The 21,679-nt window shown below is 37.8% G+C and overlaps 1 protein-coding gene across 2 annotated transcripts in view; it reads left to right on the top strand.

Moving 5' to 3' along the window:
- reln (reelin) overlaps positions 1-21,679 on the top strand; it is a 146,943-nt gene that overhangs the window by 22,147 nt on the left and 103,117 nt on the right. For both annotated transcript variants that reach the window (XM_047392115.1, XM_047392107.1), the window contains exon 2: positions 15,711-15,818. In XM_047392115.1, the coding sequence (XP_047248071.1) occupies positions 15,711-15,818 (108 nt within the window). The remainder of the gene's footprint in view (positions 1-15,710; positions 15,819-21,679) is intronic.

The following is a 21,679-nucleotide window of genomic DNA, read 5'->3' as shown; positions in this document are numbered from 1 at the left end:
TATAGGTTAGTGTACTGATGCAGATGGACTCAATGTAAATAATTCTGTGTTTCAGATTTAAAACCATAAAGGTAATGTTATGTTTTTTCAGCAGACTGGTTCTAATAAATTGTTTTTTGTCACTTTTTGACACTTTTTGTACCATATATTCACAAGCTAAAAGAAAAGTTATAGTTTGTTTAAAATCTAAGCTGTAACAAAGTTGAGCGAAAACAATTTTACCCACTGTGATATTCTGTTAATGAGGCATTTTAAAAGTCCAGATTCATTAATTTTGTTTAAGTGTCAGCTTTTGTGGATGGCTAAGGTAATGCTGGTCCACCTGGTGCTAAATTATTCCCGTTTTATCTCAGAAAGCTTAGTAAATTTATGTTGCGCCATGTTGGAAACGTGTGACTGGTAATTCAGTCCAATGTAAACACAGCAAGATGTTTTTTCACAACATACTAACTTTATATAAGATATGAAAATATTTGCTGTTCAGGCAATTTCATCTCAGCTGGAAATAATTCAAAAGAAGCAGTGTGTGTTACTTTAATAAAACATGACTGAGTGGCCCCAAGACACTGACATTTATTGAGTTTGGTCCATTTCTCTTCTTGAAAGTGAGGATAGGGTTAGAGTTGTGATGTGTCCTGAACACACCCATTTTGCAGCTAAAACAGTGCTGGTTGTTGTGTTTTTACACGCGAGAAGTATTTGACACTTCGTTTGCAAGCACTGCATCATTTATCTGTGTTTTTGACAAAATTGGCTCTCAGCATTATTTACATGAGGATAGAAGAGAACACACAATTTAGACTGTTACTTTATGAGGGTTTCAGTCAAACCAAACCAGATTGTTACATACACAATATAAAAATGACAAAGTTATTTTCTGCTCTGTCTGACATTAAATTAGATTAAACTTTTTCTGTTTCAGATCAGTTAGGATTGTCAAAAATATTTCTATTAACTAAATGCCAGAAAAATGGAGAGTAAGAATTATTTTATATGATTTCTTTTTAACTTTCTTCAAATTTAGAAATTTGCCTGCATTTCTTTAATATTTGGTAGAATGCCCTATAAACCGTTAGACTTGGTAAAATCATTTTGGCCATCCTTTCACAATCACTTATTATAATAGTTTGTTTTAACTTTGACTCACGTCTCGTGACAGAATTGATGTGACCAAGTCAAACGAGTCAAGTTTGTTGACTCCTTTGCTTGCACGCATGAATTTTCTATGGAATTTAGCTCGGGGGTTTGCGATGGTCAATCCAAAACATCACCTTTGTTGTTCTTGATCCCCTTGGTAAATAATTTGGCAGTACGCACACCAGTCCCTTCTGCAGCCAAACACCCGCACAACATGATGCTGTACCCCTGTACTTCACAGTTGGGATGGTGTTCTCAGGCTTGCCAGCTTTTACCCTTTTCCTTTAAATTTAAAAATGGACACTGTGGCCAAACATTTTAACTATTGTTTCATCAGATCACAGAACATGTCTGAAATTGTACCTGAGTTCCTGAAAGATTTTGAAATAAGATTTTAAGTAGCACCAGACTACTGATAGTTTTAGTTAACATTATGTATCTCCTGGGTTACTGTATGATTCTTGTAACACAACAGCCTCGGGTTTAAAAAGGAAACTCTGCCTTGTTTTATTCAGCTGTTCGTTTTTTCACAAGTTCATTTATAGCTCTGTCATGCCTTGACTGTATTTCTTCTGATATGATCTTAGTCTGTCTCCTACTTTTATGTCAGGTATCTGTGAATTACCCTTGATTGGCCCTGCTTGAGACCATAAGACCTGTAATCTTTCGACTGACATTGATGTTTATACCAATAATTATTTTAGGCCTGAAAGAATATGTTTTGTGTGGCTTGCTGGGTTTACTGAAAATACAATATTTTGGTCTTTTGGTTTGGTTAATATAATTTAGTCAGGGTTGTGTAAATTAGAGAAGAATACGGGTTTGTAAGGTTGCCAGGTGTCTTAAGGGAGGATTCTTTCTAGTCTTTCTGACACAGACTGAAAAAAAAAAAAGGCTTTGATCTTGTACATATGGCTGACAGCATGTTTCTTATTACTCCTTTTCTGGTTTATATTAGATAAGCCATGTGGAGAAGGTGGGACAGAAGTACAGTTATTCAACAATGTTGTGGTCATACAGGGTCTTGGTTTGTCTTGTAGGTAGTTTCAAATCTGGCATACTATTGATTATTTGTGTTTATGAAGAGGTGCAAACATGTCTTTATGTAGGAATACATTTGTATAAAGTATTGTTTATGGCATGAGTAATTTATAAATGATTTTTCATTTCACAGTCCTTTGTGTAGGATTTGGGTTTTTTGACAAGTATTTCAGATTGACAGGGAATTGAGGTTGAGAGGAGGAATGTAGAACAATAGTGTAGTATTTATTCTACATGCTTTCTCTCCCAGGAATCCAGCTTTCTTCTGCAGCTTGCATTTAGATAATATTATGACTGCTAAGCTTTTATGTTTCAAAGTTCATATTTTAAACATCTCTAGTGTTTAAAACACAAGTATAAAAACTCCAGTTGATCAGAATGGAAAAAATTTTAGGATATAAGATATATGAGTGACAAGTGCTCCTAACAATCAAACAACAAACAAATGGTCAGGACAGCTTATTGGATTTCAGAAGTTACATCAGGTAAGGATGCTAGAAACACTCTTTCAAACTCACCTCACTTTTAAACCCAATATAACCACACATACAAGTAAGAAGAACGTCTAGGGCACTGTCAGCCTATTTCTTAATATAATGTCTTCAATCAAGAAATGAATCCATCTTCAAAACCATACCATTTTATTCAGTGCCTTCATAAAGGATGCATTATTTCACATTTAGTCACATTACAACCACAAACCTTACCACATTTAATAAAATCGTAAATGATATATCAATGCAGAGGCATTACACAACTAAAAACTAAACTAAATTTGGTGTTTGCTTAAACAAAACTCTTATGAGAGCATTCTCATGAGAGCAAATATCATTTTCAAGTTTGCTCCAACCAGACTCAAAAAACATGTAGGGATAGATGTCCCCGATGAGTACAACAACTGCAGACATGTTATACTGTTTCAAGACCAAAATAGGATAACCATTTTTTATCACTAGTGGCTAAAAGCTTTGCTCCAATACCACCCTTTTCCCAATTAACAGTCTTTTCAAACTTCCTGGAGCAGTTAAGGCAATGAGACATTTTTAAAAATTAGAAAATAGCCAAGAATAATCAAGTTCTGGTTATGTTAATTGGGAACATCAAACAAGATAGTATCATGGCCTGTAACTACAGCACTTATTAATTTATTAATTAATTGTTCTTCAATTTGAGCAATTATTTTATGCTCAAGCATGGTTAATGTTTAAGTAAATTCTTTCTATTACACAACACCCAGATTAAGAGATGCAATTTTGACACTTAGAGTCCAAAATGGCATGTATGTCTTACTTGTGCTAAGGGTCTCACACCCCTCTAAGATAGCTACAGGTTGTTATTCTCTGCATTAAAAAATTAATGTTTATTTTGTTTAGTGTGCTTGCTGAGCTTAAATACTTCCCTCAATAACTCTTTTCATTGTCCGATGAGCTAACTCCTCCCTCCTACTTCCCTATGTCTAAAGGGATTGCTCAAACCAGCTCTCCATCCAACGGGTCCGGACTTCCCCAAACCTGAAAGTTCTTACTAAGCAGGTTTACTGAAAGTTCTGTTTCAGCTGGTGTTGGGAAATGACTCGCCTAGCCTCTGACAGCCTTCATCCAAAAGTCTCGCCCTTCTTCAACTGTAGGTCTGGACGACTGAGTAGCCTCTCGCAGTCATCCACACCTTCGACAGTCACTTTTGTTCACGGCTGCTCATTCCCTAATTTACAACTGGCACTTGGTATATGAGCTAGGTTAATTTTAGTAGCTCAGCATGAGTCCCAAGGGCGCTGTTTTAACAAACTTGTCTAAGGCAACCTATAAAAACCTCCTAAAATGTCTTAGAACCAGGCAACAAGACTTTTTACCACCAATGAAAAACCAACAATACGGTGACTCAAATAATTGAATGTCGACGATTTAACTAGAATTTATATGCTTTCTTTAATTAGTAATGCTTTTGCAGGGGTCAGTAACAGCTTAAATTCGGCAACACAAAATAATTTCAATAATAGAAAGATTCTTCTGGTAACAACAAGTGGTTTCTTGAAGGGAATACGACTTAATCTTCAGTTTTCTTCCTTTAAGTGGCAGGCACTGATGCTCCAGGCTTCAATGGTTAAACAGGATCTTTGTTGTAATTTGTCTCCGAAGACAGTAGTTTCCAGAGGCTGAAGAGTTGAAGGAAACCCGGAGACATACATGAGATTGATTCAGGCCTTCCAGAAGCCTGAAACTTGGAGCAATCAGCTGTTCACCGATCAAGTTCACTTCTGTCATCTTGCAATAGCTTTTTCTTTCTTGATTTAATTCGGTGCATCTTTTCATGACGTTTGTTCTGTGATTATGCATTTTATTGATTAGTGGACATCCTTTCCCCTGTGGAGTTGTATATTTCTTCTAATTCTAATGTAAGCCTTTTGGCATAAGAAATAAAAAGAGAAGATATTACATTATGTGGAGAAAAATATGATTTTCAAATTACTTGCAGATGGAGATTGCAGTACTCCTTTGAAAGCCAATTAAAAAATAAAAACAAATTATCCCTTGGAGCAATGAAACATAAATCTTGGTTTGGAAAAGTAAGGCAACATGTGAAAAGATTTTTTTCTGTGGAAAATCACCTGCGCTTGCTCATGTTTAAGCATCGAGGATGGCCTGCATCATATGAGATCGGCACAATTAAGTGTTTGATTATGTGTGAGGAACAGGATGCTTGTGACAGAACTGTCTCTTCACTGCTGTTTTTCTACATGGCTGTTGCAGGTAAGAATCCAAGTCAACTCCCCTCTTTAATAAATGGGCAGAGTCTCGACAGTACCATCCTGACCAAGAAAAAGCCGTGCCCATGTAAATACTGGTAAAGTGCCCCTAATAGCTTTACTTCAACTTAAAAAAAACAAGATGCAGTTTAGCAGACCTGTAAAAGATCAGTATCTGATAGGTCATCTGTGATAGAGTTTCACAGCAGCAGATGGCAGTGCCAGCAGGCCAGGATGGTGCCAGGAGGTTACGCAATGGAATGATTCTTGTAAGACCTGACTGGAACGCTGCATGACACATGCATGTGCTGAAACACACCTCCCACACACTCTTCTGTCTGAAAGTGCATTCAACCCTAAGTAATTCTGATGGTCTGCTAAGTTGTTTAACTTGCCAATTTACTGAATCATTCTTTCCATTCTTATTTTCATAAATCACAGTATAACCTTCACAGTGTCATGGTCAGGTGACTGACAGTTCGAACCGTTTCAGGAAGCTCAGAGTGAAGTGGCACCCCTTCTCTGGCAAGGCAATGGAAACAGATGGATATATAGCTTCCCTATGGTCTGGTCTCCATTTCCTGGTCATCTCTGGGGCACGTGCGTCTGCCAGTAGGATGTGGGTCAGATGGACAGTTATCTTTATCTAGATTGTTGCCAGGAAAACCTCCTTACTTTATGACACAAAACAGTCATCCTCTGGTTTGCTGAGGAAAAAAAAAGAACATCATCTCTGATATTATGTCCTATACAAATTTCTATAGAAATTTATTTCTCTGTCTCTTACCATCTGGTAATTTTCACTCCACAAGATCAAACACTGTAACTATGATATTCTTAGCTGTGTTTCAGGTTTTTGGAGTTACAATCCAAGTCTGGTATCTAAATTAAAATTATACAATGGCTAATTACCAATGTCATGGTTCACACAGAACTGCAAAATTATTTGTCACACATTGCCAAAGCTCAAAGTCTTTCAATGGATGACAGGGAAGGTTCCTTTGTGACTGTAAGTCTTCCCAGGTGGTAAGGAGCATAAAGTAAAACAATGCTGCCCCTCCCCCTCCTGATGCTGTGTACTGCTGTTAAGCTGGCTGTAAGAAATTTACTACAACTGTCCCTCAAATACAAAAAACAAAAAACGTTACTGTTTGAAAATATTTTCAGTTGCAGAAAGACAAATATACATGGTGTGGAAGCCAAGGGATCACCACACAAGGTGGCTGGTTTAAAATTACAGTTGGCAAGCAGCATTTCTGTTAAGCAGCTGACTGCAGGCTTAATACCCAAGCAGAAAAACCCAACAAATTAACTATGATCATTTATACTCCCAATGTTACTCTATTAAGTGCAAAACTGCAAAAAAGTATAATGTTTTGCACAACACGCTTGAAAAGTACAGCTTAATTTAACAATTCTTCTTATAACTTTGGTTAAGTTTATGTGTCAAAATCATAAAATAAAATACTTAACTTATAAAATAACATTTTAAAAGTTCAGTATTTAATGTTAATAGAACTGCAACAATACAGGTCCTTCTCAAAATATTAGCATATTGTGATAAAGTTCATTATTTTCCATAATGTCATGATGAAAATTTAACATTCATATATTTTAGATTCATTGCACACTAACTGAAATATTTCAGGTCTTTTATTGTCTTAATACGGATGATTTTGGCATACAGCTCATGAAAACCCAAAATTCCTATCTCACAAAATTAGCATATCATTAAAAGGGTCTCTAAACAAGCTATGAACCTAATCATCTGAATCAACGAGTTAACTCTAAACACCTGCAAAAGATTCCTGGGGCCTTTAAAACTCCCAGCCTGGTTCATCACTCAAAACCCCAATCATGGGTAAGACTGCCGACCTGACTGCTGTCCAGAAGGCCACTATTGAGACCCTCAAGCAAGAGGGTAAGACACAGAAAGAAATTTCTGTACGAATAGGCTGTTTCCAGAGTGCTGTATCAAGGCACCTCAGTGGGAAGTCTGTGGGAAGGAAAAAGTGTGGCAGAAAACGCTGCACAACGAGAAGAGGTGACCGGACCCTGAGGAAGATTGTGGAGAAGGGCCGATTCCAGACCTTGGGGGACCTGCGGAAGCAGTGGACTGAGTCTGGAGTAGAAACATCCAGAGCCACCGTGCACAGGTGTGTGCAGGAAATGGGCTACAGGTGCCGCATTCCCCAGACCTGGGCTACAGAGAAGCAGCACTGGACTGTTGCTCAGTGGTCCAAAGTACTTTTTTCAGATGAAAGCAAATTCTGCATGTCATTCAGAAATCAAGGTGCCAGAGTCTGGAGGAAGACTGGGGAGAAGGAAATGCCAAAATGCCAGAAGTCCAGTGTCAAGTACCCACAGTCAGTGATGGTCTGGGGTGCCGTGTCAGCTGCTGGTGTTGGTCCACTGTGTTTTATCAAGGGCAGGGTCAATGCAGCTAGCTATCAGGAGATTTTGGAGCACTTCATGCTTCCATCTGCTGAAAAGCTTTATGGAGATGAAGATTTCATTTTTCAGCACGACCAGGCACCTGCTCACAGTGCCAAAACCACTGGTAAATGGTTTACTGACCATGGTATCACTGTGCTCAATTGGCCTGCCAACTCTCCTGACCTGAACCCCATAGAGAATCTGTGGGATATTGTGAAGAGAACGTTGAGAGACTCAAGACCCAACACTCTGGATGAGCTAAAGGCGCTATCGAAGCATCCTGGGCCTCCATAAGACCTCAGCAGTGCCACAGGCTGATTGCCTCCATGCCACGCCGCATTGAAGCAGTCACTTCTGCAAAAGGATTCCCAACCAAGTATTGAGTGCATAACTGTACATGATTATTTGAAGATTGACGTTTTTTGTATTAAAAACACTTTTCTTTTATTGGTCGGATGAAATATGCTAATTTTGTGAGATAGGAATTTTGGGTTTTCATGAGCTGTATGCCAACATCATCTGTATTAAGACAATAAAATACCTGAAATATTTCAGTTAGTGTGCAATGAATCTAAAATATATGAATGTTAAATTTTCATCATGACATTATGGAAAATAATGAACTTTATCACAATATGCTAATATTTTGAGAAGGACCTGTATTTTCATTCTAGGTTTTCATACCATTAGAACTTCATACTGATCCATGCCAACAGCCAATAACATTTGTTTTGTAGCTGAAATGCTTTTAATTAAACATTTAGCCTTTTTTGGTTACATTGTTGAAAAAGATATACTACTGTAATTTTCCATATAACTTCAGTTGTATATATTTTCAAAAGATTGATAATAAACCTCATAATTAAATCACACTGAAGTCACAAAAGTCTCAGAGTGACTGTTTCATGTTTATATTCACATTCTTGTCAGGCCTGCTACATCTGAGCAACATCTACCAATGAAATGATTTCCAAGTGTAATTTAACAAGCAGTGTTGCCAACTAAGAGACTTTATCATCATATTTAGTAGATATTCAGTATGCCCTGGCAGCAATAATGACAAATAATGCGACTTTTCCAGGTTTTAACTGACACTTTTGTAGAATATGATTTTAAAAAAATCATTCTTACTCTTCTAAGAAGGAAGTGCTGTTAATGGAAAATGTATACCAAAAAAAGTTTAAAGATTATCATTGTAAATTTTCATGTTAGACTGTGTCATGTTGCAGCCACCCTGAAAGGACCATACGTTTAAAGGCAAACCAGACCTGAGAAAACTACACTAAAATGATAATAATCAAAAACAAACAAACCAAGGTCCATATATGCTTTATGGCTGTTAGAGGTTGAAAGTTCAACAAAATAAATATAAAGAATAAAGCAACTTTGAGTAATCCGGGTAGCCTTCCTGTTGTCTGCAGGAGTTCCTGGTGGCTCCTCTGTATAGCTGCACAATATATTGAATTGCAGTCGTCATCACAATGTCAGTGTGTGCAATATTGTAATAGCCAAAGGCTGCTTGGATGCAATATTTGGCAGGATACTATGTTTAGTTTAGTTTAGTTTTGTTACACTTTATCTAAAGGGTGTAATTGTTTAATTAACATGAATGGCCATCTGCGTGTATTTCAATGTTATTGGAATGGAGGAGCAGCAATAAGTGAGTAAAAGCACCCTAAATATGTTTAGAGCTAAAAGATAATTGATATTATTTTGTATACAATCTAGACTGATAATCTAAATAAACCAAAAGGAGACAATGGAAATTAAGCGATTTATTTCTGTGAACTCATTTATTATAAACAAATAATTATATTATATAATTAAATTTACATCTCGCTATTATTGTGAGGGGATCAACAAGTGGCATTTTCCCGAATGAACAATTTATAAGCAATCTGGAGGTGAATGGCCTTGCTCCAGCCGAAGGGGACAACTGTTCGAGGACTCGGCATCTGTGAATACTTTGAGATGAGAGAGGGGAACATGGCAGGTCCCACTGCTCATTATAGTATCGAACAATGCATGTTTTCACAAGTCTCCAAAAGTCTTCAATAACAGGAGGAAATGTTGTTGGTAGTCACTTGATAGTGACAAGGATGCCAAGTTGGTTACAGTGGGCAATCTCTACAGCCTCTTACTATGTGTTTAAACTTTACAGTTATCTTTAAAGTTAAGTTAAACTTTTTAAAACATGACCTCCCTCTACCAATGCAACACTATGAATCTGTATCAGTAGACTGAGCCAAGCATCCAAGAATGACTATAGAATCGGGTCCGAATTCGATTTGCCATCATATCCATCCCATCTCTCTTTCCTGAGGCTATTTACAAATGTAATAAACATTTGAGTTTGACATGAGGGTGTGATGGGAACCACTGAAAGTGTTTGGTCATTGGAAAAATTACAGCTTTTCAGATCCTGCCAAACATAAAGGCACTTCAACTGAAGTACTCAGTGATGGTAATCAAGTCTTCTCTTCAAGTTCTGAATCGTCTGGTCAAGTTAATTTCCTGTCCCTTGTTATACTATTACTTTGTAAAAATGAGCTCATGGCTCCAGGTATTGCCAAGTACAGGACAGGTCATTTTTAGCCACACCTTAAGAAGGCATAGCCATTGCTTTTTATGATGCCACTGGGCCCTATTTGTTTGTAGAATTGCTGATGCAGGATATAGAGAGCCATTGGCATTAGTTTAATAGATTTATTTTCTCAAATATTTTGCCAAAACCATCCATTAAAAACAGCCTGTTTTTAAATAAAACGGAAAAATAGGCTGAGTGTCTTATAAAGGTGCATTCACATTGAAAGGCACAGTTCATTGGGACTTGTGTAAAACAGTACTCTGGTACTTTATCAAATTTTCAGTAGATATTCATTGTCTTTCTCTTGTACCTTGTTTCTCTGATGTTGAGGATGCTTTTAAAACAGACAGGAAACGTTAATGCAGCCCTGTTGTTTTTGATTATCAGGTGATTTCAACAACACAGGGGAGAATCATGCCTGAAATATTAATCAAACAAATTCAAAACACTAGCAGGTGAGATAAAAAGTAATGCTCTATACGTTGATAAGATTAAACTAATTTGCCTTTCAGCTTAATGATCAAACTTTTTTCTTCCATTTTATTTTGTTTATTTGGCAGAACACCCTTGCCGCTTTGTTCTTTTCCTCTCTGTTTTAAGCTCAGAGACACCTGCCAGAAACATCACTATTTGTGCTGGTGAATGTGTATTTTGTTGTGTTCTGTGGTGTGCAGGTACTTTGTGCCCTAATGTTACTCACAGTGGATCCAAAGAAGTGTAGAAAGCCCCGGGCCCATCAATAGTTGAGTAGTAGCATGGTTGTGTGTGTCTATAATGAGGCATACCACATCGCTTCATCAATATTACATGCTGGCTTTAGGCCAAGTGGTGAGCTCTGTGGTATGTTCTGGTATAAAGTATAAGAGCCTGTATGTGGGTATGAATGTTATGCATACAGTGTAATGAGAATTTTGCAGAACTTTAGTTCAGACCTCTTGCAGATGTGCAAATACACCACCATGCAGGAATTACGTCTCATCTTGATTGTTTGATCTTTGGCTTTTAGCATTTCTGACCTGATCGCTTCCCTTTTAGTTACTCTTCTTAAAATTAGATATTTATATATTCATAGTATTTAGAAAGATCAGACATTTAAAATACCATCTTTGGCCCTCTTTGTGCAGCTGAAATAGTAATAAAACTGTTAAAATAAGGAATTGTTCAGTTTTTTTCCACAAATAAAATTGCAGAATACACAAGAAAACAGATTGTGTGAATAAATACCGCAATATCAAAACATATTTCAGCTTATCAGAATTCATACAATTATTTATCTCAGAACTGATAGCAAATTTTTTGTGTGTTTGTGTATTTGTGTAGTTGATTTGCAAACCAGAGTTGCAGTACTATGCAGGAAATGTCTTAAATTCAGTCCAGATGTCTGCCTGAGCTGCTGAAAACCCCGACGCTTGTGTTGTTTACACACGAATAAAGAGTAAACTGTGTGAACAAAGACATTCTCTAAAACACTGAACCATAATGCTATCTGAATGAGACTGTTGGTAGTAAATTTCACCCCTATTCCTCCCTCGTGGCTCCTCATACCCTTCGGCCAAAGCGAACAGCTCTCAAAAAGGGAAGTATGGATGAGAATGTTAACGGCTAACATCAAAGGCCTTCTTCCAGTGTGTGTGTGTGTGAGAGAGAGAGAGAGAGAAAGTGTAAAGTACCCCCACAGGTGATTTGATCTGATCTTATCACATCTGATTGGCTCATCTATCTGATGCGTTACACAGGCAAGTGGGAAAGTGTGGTGGAGAGGGGGTAGGGATTGTTGGAGACCAGGCTAAATAATTTAGATCTTGGATTTGTATTGATCAGGTAGCACAGCTCCACAGGCCACTCCGCTACCTCGTCTCTCACCATCCCTTTTCAACCATGCTGTTGTTTTTCAATGGTAGCCTTGTGCCCCTAGCTTTACCATTTCCTTTTTTAATCCCCCACCCTTCCTCCCTCTCTCCAACCCCCATTTCTACAACTTGCTCGCCAGCACACCATCAGGTGCACCTCTGCAATGAAGCAGAGTTTGCAAGGGGAAATAATTCCTTCATTTACCTGTGGAAGAACATTATGAGCATGGGCTGAAGGGACACTTTTTTATTATTATTCACAGTATCTATTTAGAGTAATGGAGGGTGTGTAACCTTGATGACGCAGGTCAGTGGAATTGCAGAAATGAGCATTTTGAGTCTACTGTGGCTGCTGCAAGTTTAATGCATTACTCCATTAAATACTGTACAATGTCATGGCCTTGGATCAATACTGCAGAATGTAATTACTAATAAAACATGTCTCAACATAACATTTAATGGATTTGTTGAATATGTAATGTGCCTGGAGGGGAAAACTCCATAAATGAAAGCACATGTACGTGTAGTATAATATAAACATGAAAGTTACTCATGTTCTCGCAGTTTGTGGTTGATGCAGTGACACAGGTGCACTTACAAAGAAGTAATAAGATATTACTTTTGTTGTTTTTATTTAAGCTTCTTTATTACATTTTTCTATATTATATATTTTAAGCTTCTTTCAATATACAGTTTCTTTTTCAAGCTTCTCAGGGAGATATTATTTTAACAGACCTGCTCTTCCCATTTCTTTTGTATTTGTTCCATTTTTCCAGCATTGTATTTTACTTCCAAACACTGGGAGAACATGGTTGGGAAGTCTAATTTGCATGGATTTGCAAAGCAGCCATATCTCTATCAAATTTAGTTGTGTTACAACCACAAATATTAATGTGTTTCATTGGGATTTTATATGATAGACCAGCACAAAGCAGTGGATAGTTGTGAAATGGATGGAAAATGATACAAGGTTTAAATTTTGTGAATGAATATTACTGTACAACATAATGGTGCATAAGTCTTTTGGAGTATGTCTCTACCAGGTTTGAACATGTAGAGATTGAAATATGTTGTTTGTTTGGTGCTACTGTGAACATAAATTTTCAAGTTCACACATGCTTTTTTTGGTGTGAACTTTGACTGGGCCAGTCAAACATGAATATGCTTTCATTTAAACTATCCCATTGTAGCTCTGGTTGTATGATTAGGGCCATTGCTGGAAGAACACTCCGTGCTGCCAAAGTCTATTGCAGCTTCTGAAAATGTTTTCTTCCAACATGAGCCTGTATTTAGCTCAGTTCCAACTGGAATAGGCAAAATATGTCGGTCTCTTGATGTGCAAATCTGACAGAAACAATACTCCAAAAGACCGAATCAAAACGCTTTTTTAGATTCTGATTTGTAAAAATAATAATAAATAAAAACTATGCATCCTTTTCCATGCACTTCACAATTATGAACTTCTTTGTGTTGGTCTATCCCATAAAATCCTAATAAAATATGTTAATCTTCATGGTTGGTTCAAGGAATATAGTGCATACTTTGGCAAGGCATTATATACTTAAAATAAATTTGATGCTCAATAATTTGAATAGAAGATTGAGGTAGCACCCAACATAGATATGTTAGCTGCATGTTTAGGATCTAGTTGAGTTTAGGGTGTGTAAAGTAAATGTTGAGTTTTAAATCTGACTTATGTGTTTACGGTGGGGAGAGCAGAGCACAAAATGTCTGGATGGAAAAAGACTGTGATGTGAATTATTGAGGTTTTGATATGGCTGAGAGCCTGCGAGAGAGGGAGATGGCCTGAACTGTGCTCCTTAGACAGGGTGTAACACATCCAATGTACACAGAATCATGGAGAACACACATTCAAACACACACACACCTAAATGCTGGCCGTCTTGTATGAGGACATGTTCAAGGGAGACACCCAGTCAGACAAACAGGCTGTTGGAAGGGGCCACACAGGGTCGGCTCTGCCCAGATTCTCACCATGAAAACACACCAAGAACCAGAAGAATGAACGCCCTGGGACAAAACCGATTACGTTTCTATTCCTACGAAAAACACATTAACGCTGCAAAGTGTCTGCTAATTCTCTTCATTACTTTCCAGGGAACAAGGGGATTCCAGGGTCAGAAAATAACAAGTCCTCCATCTTTCATTGGAGCAAAGCGTTTTAGTCATCTGTGTGCAGAGCTGTTTTTTGGAGGTGGAGCTTCTTCTGCTATGAGCTGCAGACTTTTCCCCTGTGCTCTGTACTGTCTGACTGGAAACGGCCCAGACAGTACAGGGAAACAATCTTTTTCTGGTGTTAAAGCTGCCTCTGTGGGCTTGTCACTCTAGGCTGTTGTTTACCAGACAAATCAATAGTTAACTTACTGCTGGATACGCTAAGCAATAGATGCGTTCAGCTTGATAACAGAGATCTGGCACTTTTCATGGTCTTCCGCTCTCAGTTACAACCTGTGATGAGAGCAGGGCTAGAAAAGCTATCAGGGTTACATATGATTAGCCCATCACTTTTCTCTAAGGTGTAAAAGGGTGTCAGTAGGAACAAGCCTTGTTAAAAGTGGGGTCATTTGTGCAGGTTGAGACTGTTGCAAGTGAGTCATTCAGACTACAAGTCTGTGCCAGTCAACCCAGATGCAGCAGTAAATTACTAGTTTTATTCTACAGTTTCATCTCAGTAAATTTGAAAATTATTGATAGTTATTTGGTAACTTAACAATCCAGTGATTTAACTATCCAGTAATTCAGTTCAAAAGTGGACATCATTAGTGATATATTAGCATTACTTTCTGTTAATTGTGATGCTTATAGCTTACAACTAAAGAAGACACAAAGGTCAGTATCTCAGAAAATTTCAATATTACACTAGACCAATAAGAACGTTTTATATAGAAATGTTACACGAAGTGATCTAAAATTTCCTGGTAGGCACCTGTACTGACTTTGGACTTGACAGACTAAAGTGGACCAACACCAGCAGATTTGGTGGCTGCTCAAAGTATTCCTGACTGTGAAAACTTCACACTCGACCTCAAGCAACTTGGATTCTTACCTCAACACTCTTCCTCTAGTTTCTTGGACCTGGTTTTTCCCAATTAAATGCCCAATTTTGCCTGAAAAAAGGACCACTGAGCACTGACTGTTCACAGAACATAAGCATATTATTCAAAAGTTGGGTGAAAGGAGAAAGTCTGGTAGAACAAGGTGCATAAGCAGCAAGGATTTTTCACTGTATCCTGTAGAAGACTGAAGCAATAAAAGACTTATTAAAATACGTTTTTAAGACAGAAATATTAGCATACTAAAAAAGTATATTCATTGACTGTGTGCTATATGATCTCCATACCTGGTCCAGGTTTCATTTGCATGAATTACCTCAACAATACAACATTGCATTTAGACTATCAGTCCAAGGCAATTCTGAGATTTTAAGAAAGCACAGACTGCTCTTACAACTGAGAACCAATCCTATCTTGTCCTTCTTTATTAACGTGCCTTGTCCAGCACTCAAAATTGTTGTCTGAGTCTGAGAAGATTGTAGAATTTCCTGTAACATGTTCTGCCACATCTGCACAATCTCCACACTTCTTGCAAAGTGTTTGGTGTTTATATAGTCCACTTTATATGGGCTGTGATTGTTGTGGTAATTAGTAACACAATCATATTATGCTCTGATCTGCATAAACAGCCAGACTTACTGTTGATGTTCATGTGCACATCACATTGACTAATTAGCTGCATAGCTGGTAAATGAGGCGTAAATGTGTGGCGTCTAACACTTAATCAACAGCTTACCTCTTTGTCCTTCTATGAGGTATCGAGGTGTGTTAATTACAAATGGACTGTTTAAAATATATTTAATTATTTACCATAAAAATCTTCTTCCTTTCTGTCTCCTCAGTCACCATCTCTACCAGTGTGCCCTTTGATGGTCTGCTGGTGACTGGGCTCTACACATCCACGCCAGTCCAGTCTGCTCCCATTCCTGCTCCGGCAGCTTTTGGCTTTGGTAAGTTACATCCACATTCATGGAAGAAGGCTCTTGTTGCTTATTGGAGAAAATAAAAATATAACACTTTAAATACAGAGAAAGAAGTTTCAAAATGAGCATGGTCCACATGCTTATTTTGTTTCTAGAATGGGCATTAAACCATATCCCCACTTTCTTAATGGCAGGGAGTGATCAATAGCGAGTGGGGATGATATAACCAAAAGATTTGCCAAATGCATTTGTTGTGCATGTTTTGAAGGAAATACTCAAACTGAATATGGGATAAATGTAAATGGAACATAAACAAGGGAGCCGAATAGAAAAGTCTCTCAGAGAAAAATTTAAAAGAAATTACGGTTATGTGAACTTGTCAGAAAATGTTTTCCGGCCAGTTGGGACTGAAATTGGTTTTCCACAAACGAAAAGCATAACACCTGTTTTCACAAGACAATTTAAAGGATATAAAGTATTGTCTCTGTGCAAACAATTTCCTGCATCCATTATTTCCTTCTTCTTCTATCAGTGGGTGCACCACTTCCTTTGGTCTTAGTTGTGCTTTTTCTTTACCTTTTATTCTCTGGGCAAAAAGAAAATAAAGCTTTCTCTTTAGATTATGTTTTGTAAATTCAGTCTAATTACATCAGGAAGGAGCTGAGTAAAATGTAATTTATTTCTAGGAACACATCAGCCTCTGTTGGAACAGTTTGGTCAAAAAGCTGCAAAGACAAGACACTTTTTTCATCACATGGTCCCTGAGCTTAACAAGGACTGGTGGTAGGTCTACTTCTCTACAAGTAATATCAAAATCAATAGTGGCAAAATTGCAGTGAGTTAGTCTTACTCTGATGCCAATCTAGCCTTTTATCAGTGCTGTAGCCTTCTGTTTTTACAGTTTAACTTGGGGAGATTAAAAAACAAAACTAATTCAGGACTTTTAAACATAATACCCACAATCTTTTGATTGATTCCAGCTGTTGACAAAAGTAGTTATTTCCTTTAGTCCTTGTTAGAGTTTTTGGTAAGAAAGTTCCAGTTATTATGTCAGAGCCAGACCTTGTAGTGGTGGAGAGACTAGAAATGGTGATAAGCACAGTAACACTGACTTGAGTTTAAATCTGCTACTGGTTTGGTGGAAAAAAAACATAAGCTGTTCATAAATCACTAATAAGGTTGGCAATGACCTGCACACGTGAGCTTTGAGAAGTTAAGCTGGCATCACAGAGCTAAAGGAGGTATGAAGGTGAATCAACAGAGTTGATATATAAAGATGAGTGTCAGATATTTCTTAAAATGTAAAACACCTAGGTGGTATGTGAGACCTTCTTGACTCTGTTTTATTTTCAAGACTCACTACTAAATAAACTACCCTAGGCTAAAGGCCAGGAATCTGCTCTGTATCTGCACACTTCAGAACAACCAGTCTAATGTGTGTTAATGGTAAGAAATGATTTGTGTCACACCAAACCTTGGCTGCCCTGATGCTTTTTGCATTAGAATTGTTAAATGCATTATTAAATAACCATTTTGGGGCTGTGACTCCCTCTCTTCGTGGCTCCGAAACATAACAGTGGAGGGTTGACTTCAGCCCTCCTCACCATAACTGCCCTTTTAGAAAACACAGAAACAGCAAGAGGCACCAAAGTCTTGCTTGAAATGTTTTGTAAAAGAGGCTACTTAAGATGGAGTGTGTCAGGATAGATCTGCTTAGACAAGGCTGGGGTCTTACTTGTGGAACTTAGATATCTCTACAGTACTCTTCAGAGAGCACTGGCTCAGAGCTGGTACCCAGTGTGTTCACTCAACCTGACTAACTCCAGTGTTCCTCAGACGCTGACATCACCCTGGCCCAGGCAGCCCTCCCTTCTTGGCAGTTCTGCTTACTGGGCTGGAATCCCAGCATAATTTGCATCGCCTTCGCTTTACTTTAATAACTTAAAGTTTTAAGAGTACAACTGCACAACCTTGCGCATTGAAACTTATCGAAGGGAGTTTTAGTTTTACTTTTTACTTTTATCAGTATTTGATCAAGGCCTGATAAACGTCTGTTTAGAGCCTCTGCAATCTATTAAACTGTGCATTCAGTTTTCTACACTTTGTTCATTTTCAAATTTTCTACCAGTTAAAAGTCTGCATTTGGCAATCAAAGACTCTTCCATCATGGGATTCCTTAAGAGGATGCTCACAAATTACACATACCCCATCAATGAGCTCATAAAATCCAATGATAATACTCTGCAGAACAAACTATGAATCAAATCAAAACACTATGAGAATAATAAAGTAGAACAATTTTAAAATAAGATGTAGCTTGGCATTCAATGTTGAACTCACCATGAAAGGGTGTTTTTTGGGATGAGGTTTGGAGTAAAGGAATTAAGACAGGGTGTGCCTTTAATCTGTCTGAATGGAGCCAGTTAACCCATGAACAGCAACAGAAATACTAATTCACTCCTTCTCAAAACACACACACACCTAATGTGTGTAGTTATTGAAGTAGTTTAGAAAGCATGTGGTTAACAGATGTATCAAAGCAAGGTTTGATGCACTCAAAACAGCTAAAATGAAAGCTCATTTCACTACTATCACAGGGAAAAAAATTAAACTAGCATTTATTCGATGTGCAAGAATGTTTCTGTTTTTTACACCACATTACCTTCACCTTTACCTTTGGAACAGATCCAAACCCTGGTGAGATCCACTCATGGACCACTACAGTTGTTGGTTATTTTTCAGTATAAATAACCAAATGACAATAAACCTCTAAAGCAAATGAAGATTTAAAAGGTTTTGAAAACAGCATTTACATGAATTTCTAGGATTTATGATTTGATTTAAAATGATAGAAATCAACTTGTGTTTCTGCTCTGAATAGCTTTGCATCTAAAATCAATATCTTTTACCATTGTAAAGACACTAAGAGAGTTGTCTACTAGAGGGAAATTAGTGGCGGGTCGTGACCTCCTAACAGAACATCACTTGTTTATTTAATGAATAGCAAGAGTAAAATAAAGGGAAATATGAGGAGAAAGTAGAGAACTAAGCAGGATATATGTTGTTTTACAAATACAAATTTGTGGAATGTATTTGCATTTAGCCCCCTTTAACCTTTGTCCTGTTTAATATTCCCTCAAGCCATGTAGGGGACACGGCCATAATGTGGAGTAGTGTTTTGATCAGATGTAACGTTCTAAATACCACATGTGACTATAAAACTAACACTCCACACACTTTGATCACACTGTCTCCATTCTGAAACATGGCGGTACCATCATGCAGTGGCGGTGCTTTTTACTTGCAGGATGAGGGAAGCCAGTTAGAGTTGATAGGAAGATGGATGGAGCTAAAGACAAAAGATCCTAGAAAAAAAAAACCTGTTGGAGGCAGCAAAATATTTGAGACTAGGACAAATGTTCACATTTAAGCAGGACAATTGTAACAAACATTTAGCCAGAGCTGCTATGCAATGGTTTAGATCAATGCATATACATGTGTTAGAATGGCCCAGTCAAAAGTCAAACCTAAATTCAATCAGGAAACTGTAGCAAGCTTTGAAAAGTGCTCTTCACAGTCACTCTCGATGCAATTTAATTTACCTCTCAGAATAATGAGCAAAACGTTCAGTCTCTGGATTTGCTAAAAGTTTATTGAAGACATACCTCAAAATACCTGCAGCTGTAATAACAGTGAATAGGGGTATGAAGTCTTTGCACTGCAATGTAAGAAGGCTGCACATAACCTCTAAAGAGAGAACTGCCATCATCTAGCTGTATTACCCTCCACCACTTATTGAAACAACATGTACATGGCCAGTTGTGTTTTCTGTGCTTAGATTTGTTTTGTATAATCTTTGTTTTTGCTGTTTTTCTCTTTGGGGGGTCACTTTTAAAAATGTAAATTTTTAAAAGTGACACTAATGTTTATTCTCAAAGAAACAATAACATGGAGACAGGGGACATCTGCTTAGTTTTTTTCCTTGTCCCTAAACATCCATGCATGTCTCAACACTTTGGAAATAAAAATGGTTTGGTTTGACTTTTACTACATTGTCAGAACTGACCATGCACTTTTTATTTATTAATTGATGTGTGACATCAAAACTGCTACAGTCAATAAAGTATCCAAAGGAATGCCATTTCTGTGGGCTTTGGTCTGAACTGTGGCTGCAGCTCATTCCTCCTCTGCCCACAGTCACACACTTGCTGCTGGGTGGCTAACTTCAAGACCTTTATGATACTGTAATTGCTCTGTTGCGGCTAGTGGAGACAAACTGGAACTAAAAACAATGTTCTTTTTTGGAGTCATGCCTACTTAAAAGAGGCACAGCACAGGAGTACAAATTGACTGTGGTTTTTATTGGGATGGAGTAGCAGTGAGGCTGAGGCATTCTGCAGTCTTCTGTCTGTGTCACGGTGCCAGGGGTTGAGTTTTATTTTAAAATTTATGTGATTATAACACACAGCTTTCAGCTAAAGTATGTTATGTGGTTACATTTGAGCCTATTGGGTGGTAGATTTTGACATTTCGCTTATTCTGTATGGACCAGTGCAAAATTCTTTTGACATGAAAGTTGTAAACTTCAGAAGTATGCATGGTCTGCTACATGCTTAAAAGGGATGTCTATATACGCTGCCAGAAAAGCAATATGAGTCTGAACTGATTCAGCAGCTGGAAAACTGCTCTGTGTTCTTGTTATTCCTCCAAAAACGTATTCCACTTAGAGGACTTTCTTTCCAGTTCCTCTAGGCTTTGGGGAACTTACAAAACCCTCAAACTGAGATCTGGAAATATTTCAAACTGAAAGCAATGTCTTCTTTTATGCTAATAATTGGTTCGGGATATTAAAACAAAAAGTTTGCTTTCATCTGCCACATGCAAATAATGAAGTGATGCATTAGGACTCACAGGCCAAAGTCTAAATGGAAAGAATTGTCACATTTTGCCTGATTTGTATTGCTCCATTAATGGCTAAATGTTTCCCTTCACATCATTATCTATTCCAACACAAAAACATAACTTCAGCTAAGTTATAATTACTTAATGATGTATAGGCACTTAAAGGAAGTAGGGAGCTCTGAAGAAAATATGGGATGAAAATGGATAAGCAAAAATGCCAACACAGAATTGACAAAGTGCGTGGGAGTAGAGAAATAAGTGTAGGATCAGAAAGTGAGGGGGAATAACCCAAAGCATGCCTGAAAAATGGCTAACGGACAAATGAAAGAACGACGGTCCTGGATGATATAGAGAAGAGGAGGAAGATGAGAGGATGGCGTTCCATCACTCCCTTTGACGGAGTGGCTGATTACCGTCGCCTCGCCAGTGCTGAGCTGCAGAGAAACTGGTCATTGATGGATAGCTCGTTTGCGGGGTGATGTTTATTTTGTCTTTAATTTGCATATTCGTATGTATTTGTTGAGCTGTTGGCTTCTGCAAGCGAGGTTCAGTCCCCCATCTCGTTAGGATGAATTTGGCCATCTGACAAAATGGACAGCTTATTGACAGGGACATCTAGCTGACACTCCGCTCCCATGACGGATGGGCTCATGCTAACACATTAGAGATGAAATTCTGCTGCACTTTGACCTTCTAAGGGTGGGGCTAGGGGATGTGCTGCCAAGAGCATAATTATACATATTTAACTCCCAAAGGAAGACCTTTATATGTTAACAGTATCTATGGTGCATTAAGAAGCTATTCATACCCTTTGAACCACAAACATTACTGTATTTTACTGGAAGCTTATGTCATAGACAAAAACAAGGAAGTTGAAATTTTTCAAGTAGAAGGAATAGGAGATATTTTTTTTACAAACCTGAAAAGTGTACATGCATTTATGTCCAACCCACCTATTCAATATAGGAGGGTGTAGGACAATTTCT

Source organism: Girardinichthys multiradiatus, chromosome 2, assembly GCF_021462225.1.
Source record: "Girardinichthys multiradiatus isolate DD_20200921_A chromosome 2, DD_fGirMul_XY1, whole genome shotgun sequence".
Classification (NCBI taxonomy): Eukaryota; Metazoa; Chordata; class Actinopteri; order Cyprinodontiformes; family Goodeidae; genus Girardinichthys; species Girardinichthys multiradiatus.
Note: the sequence above shows the minus strand (reverse complement) of the source record. Positions and strands in the feature narration are given on the sequence as shown.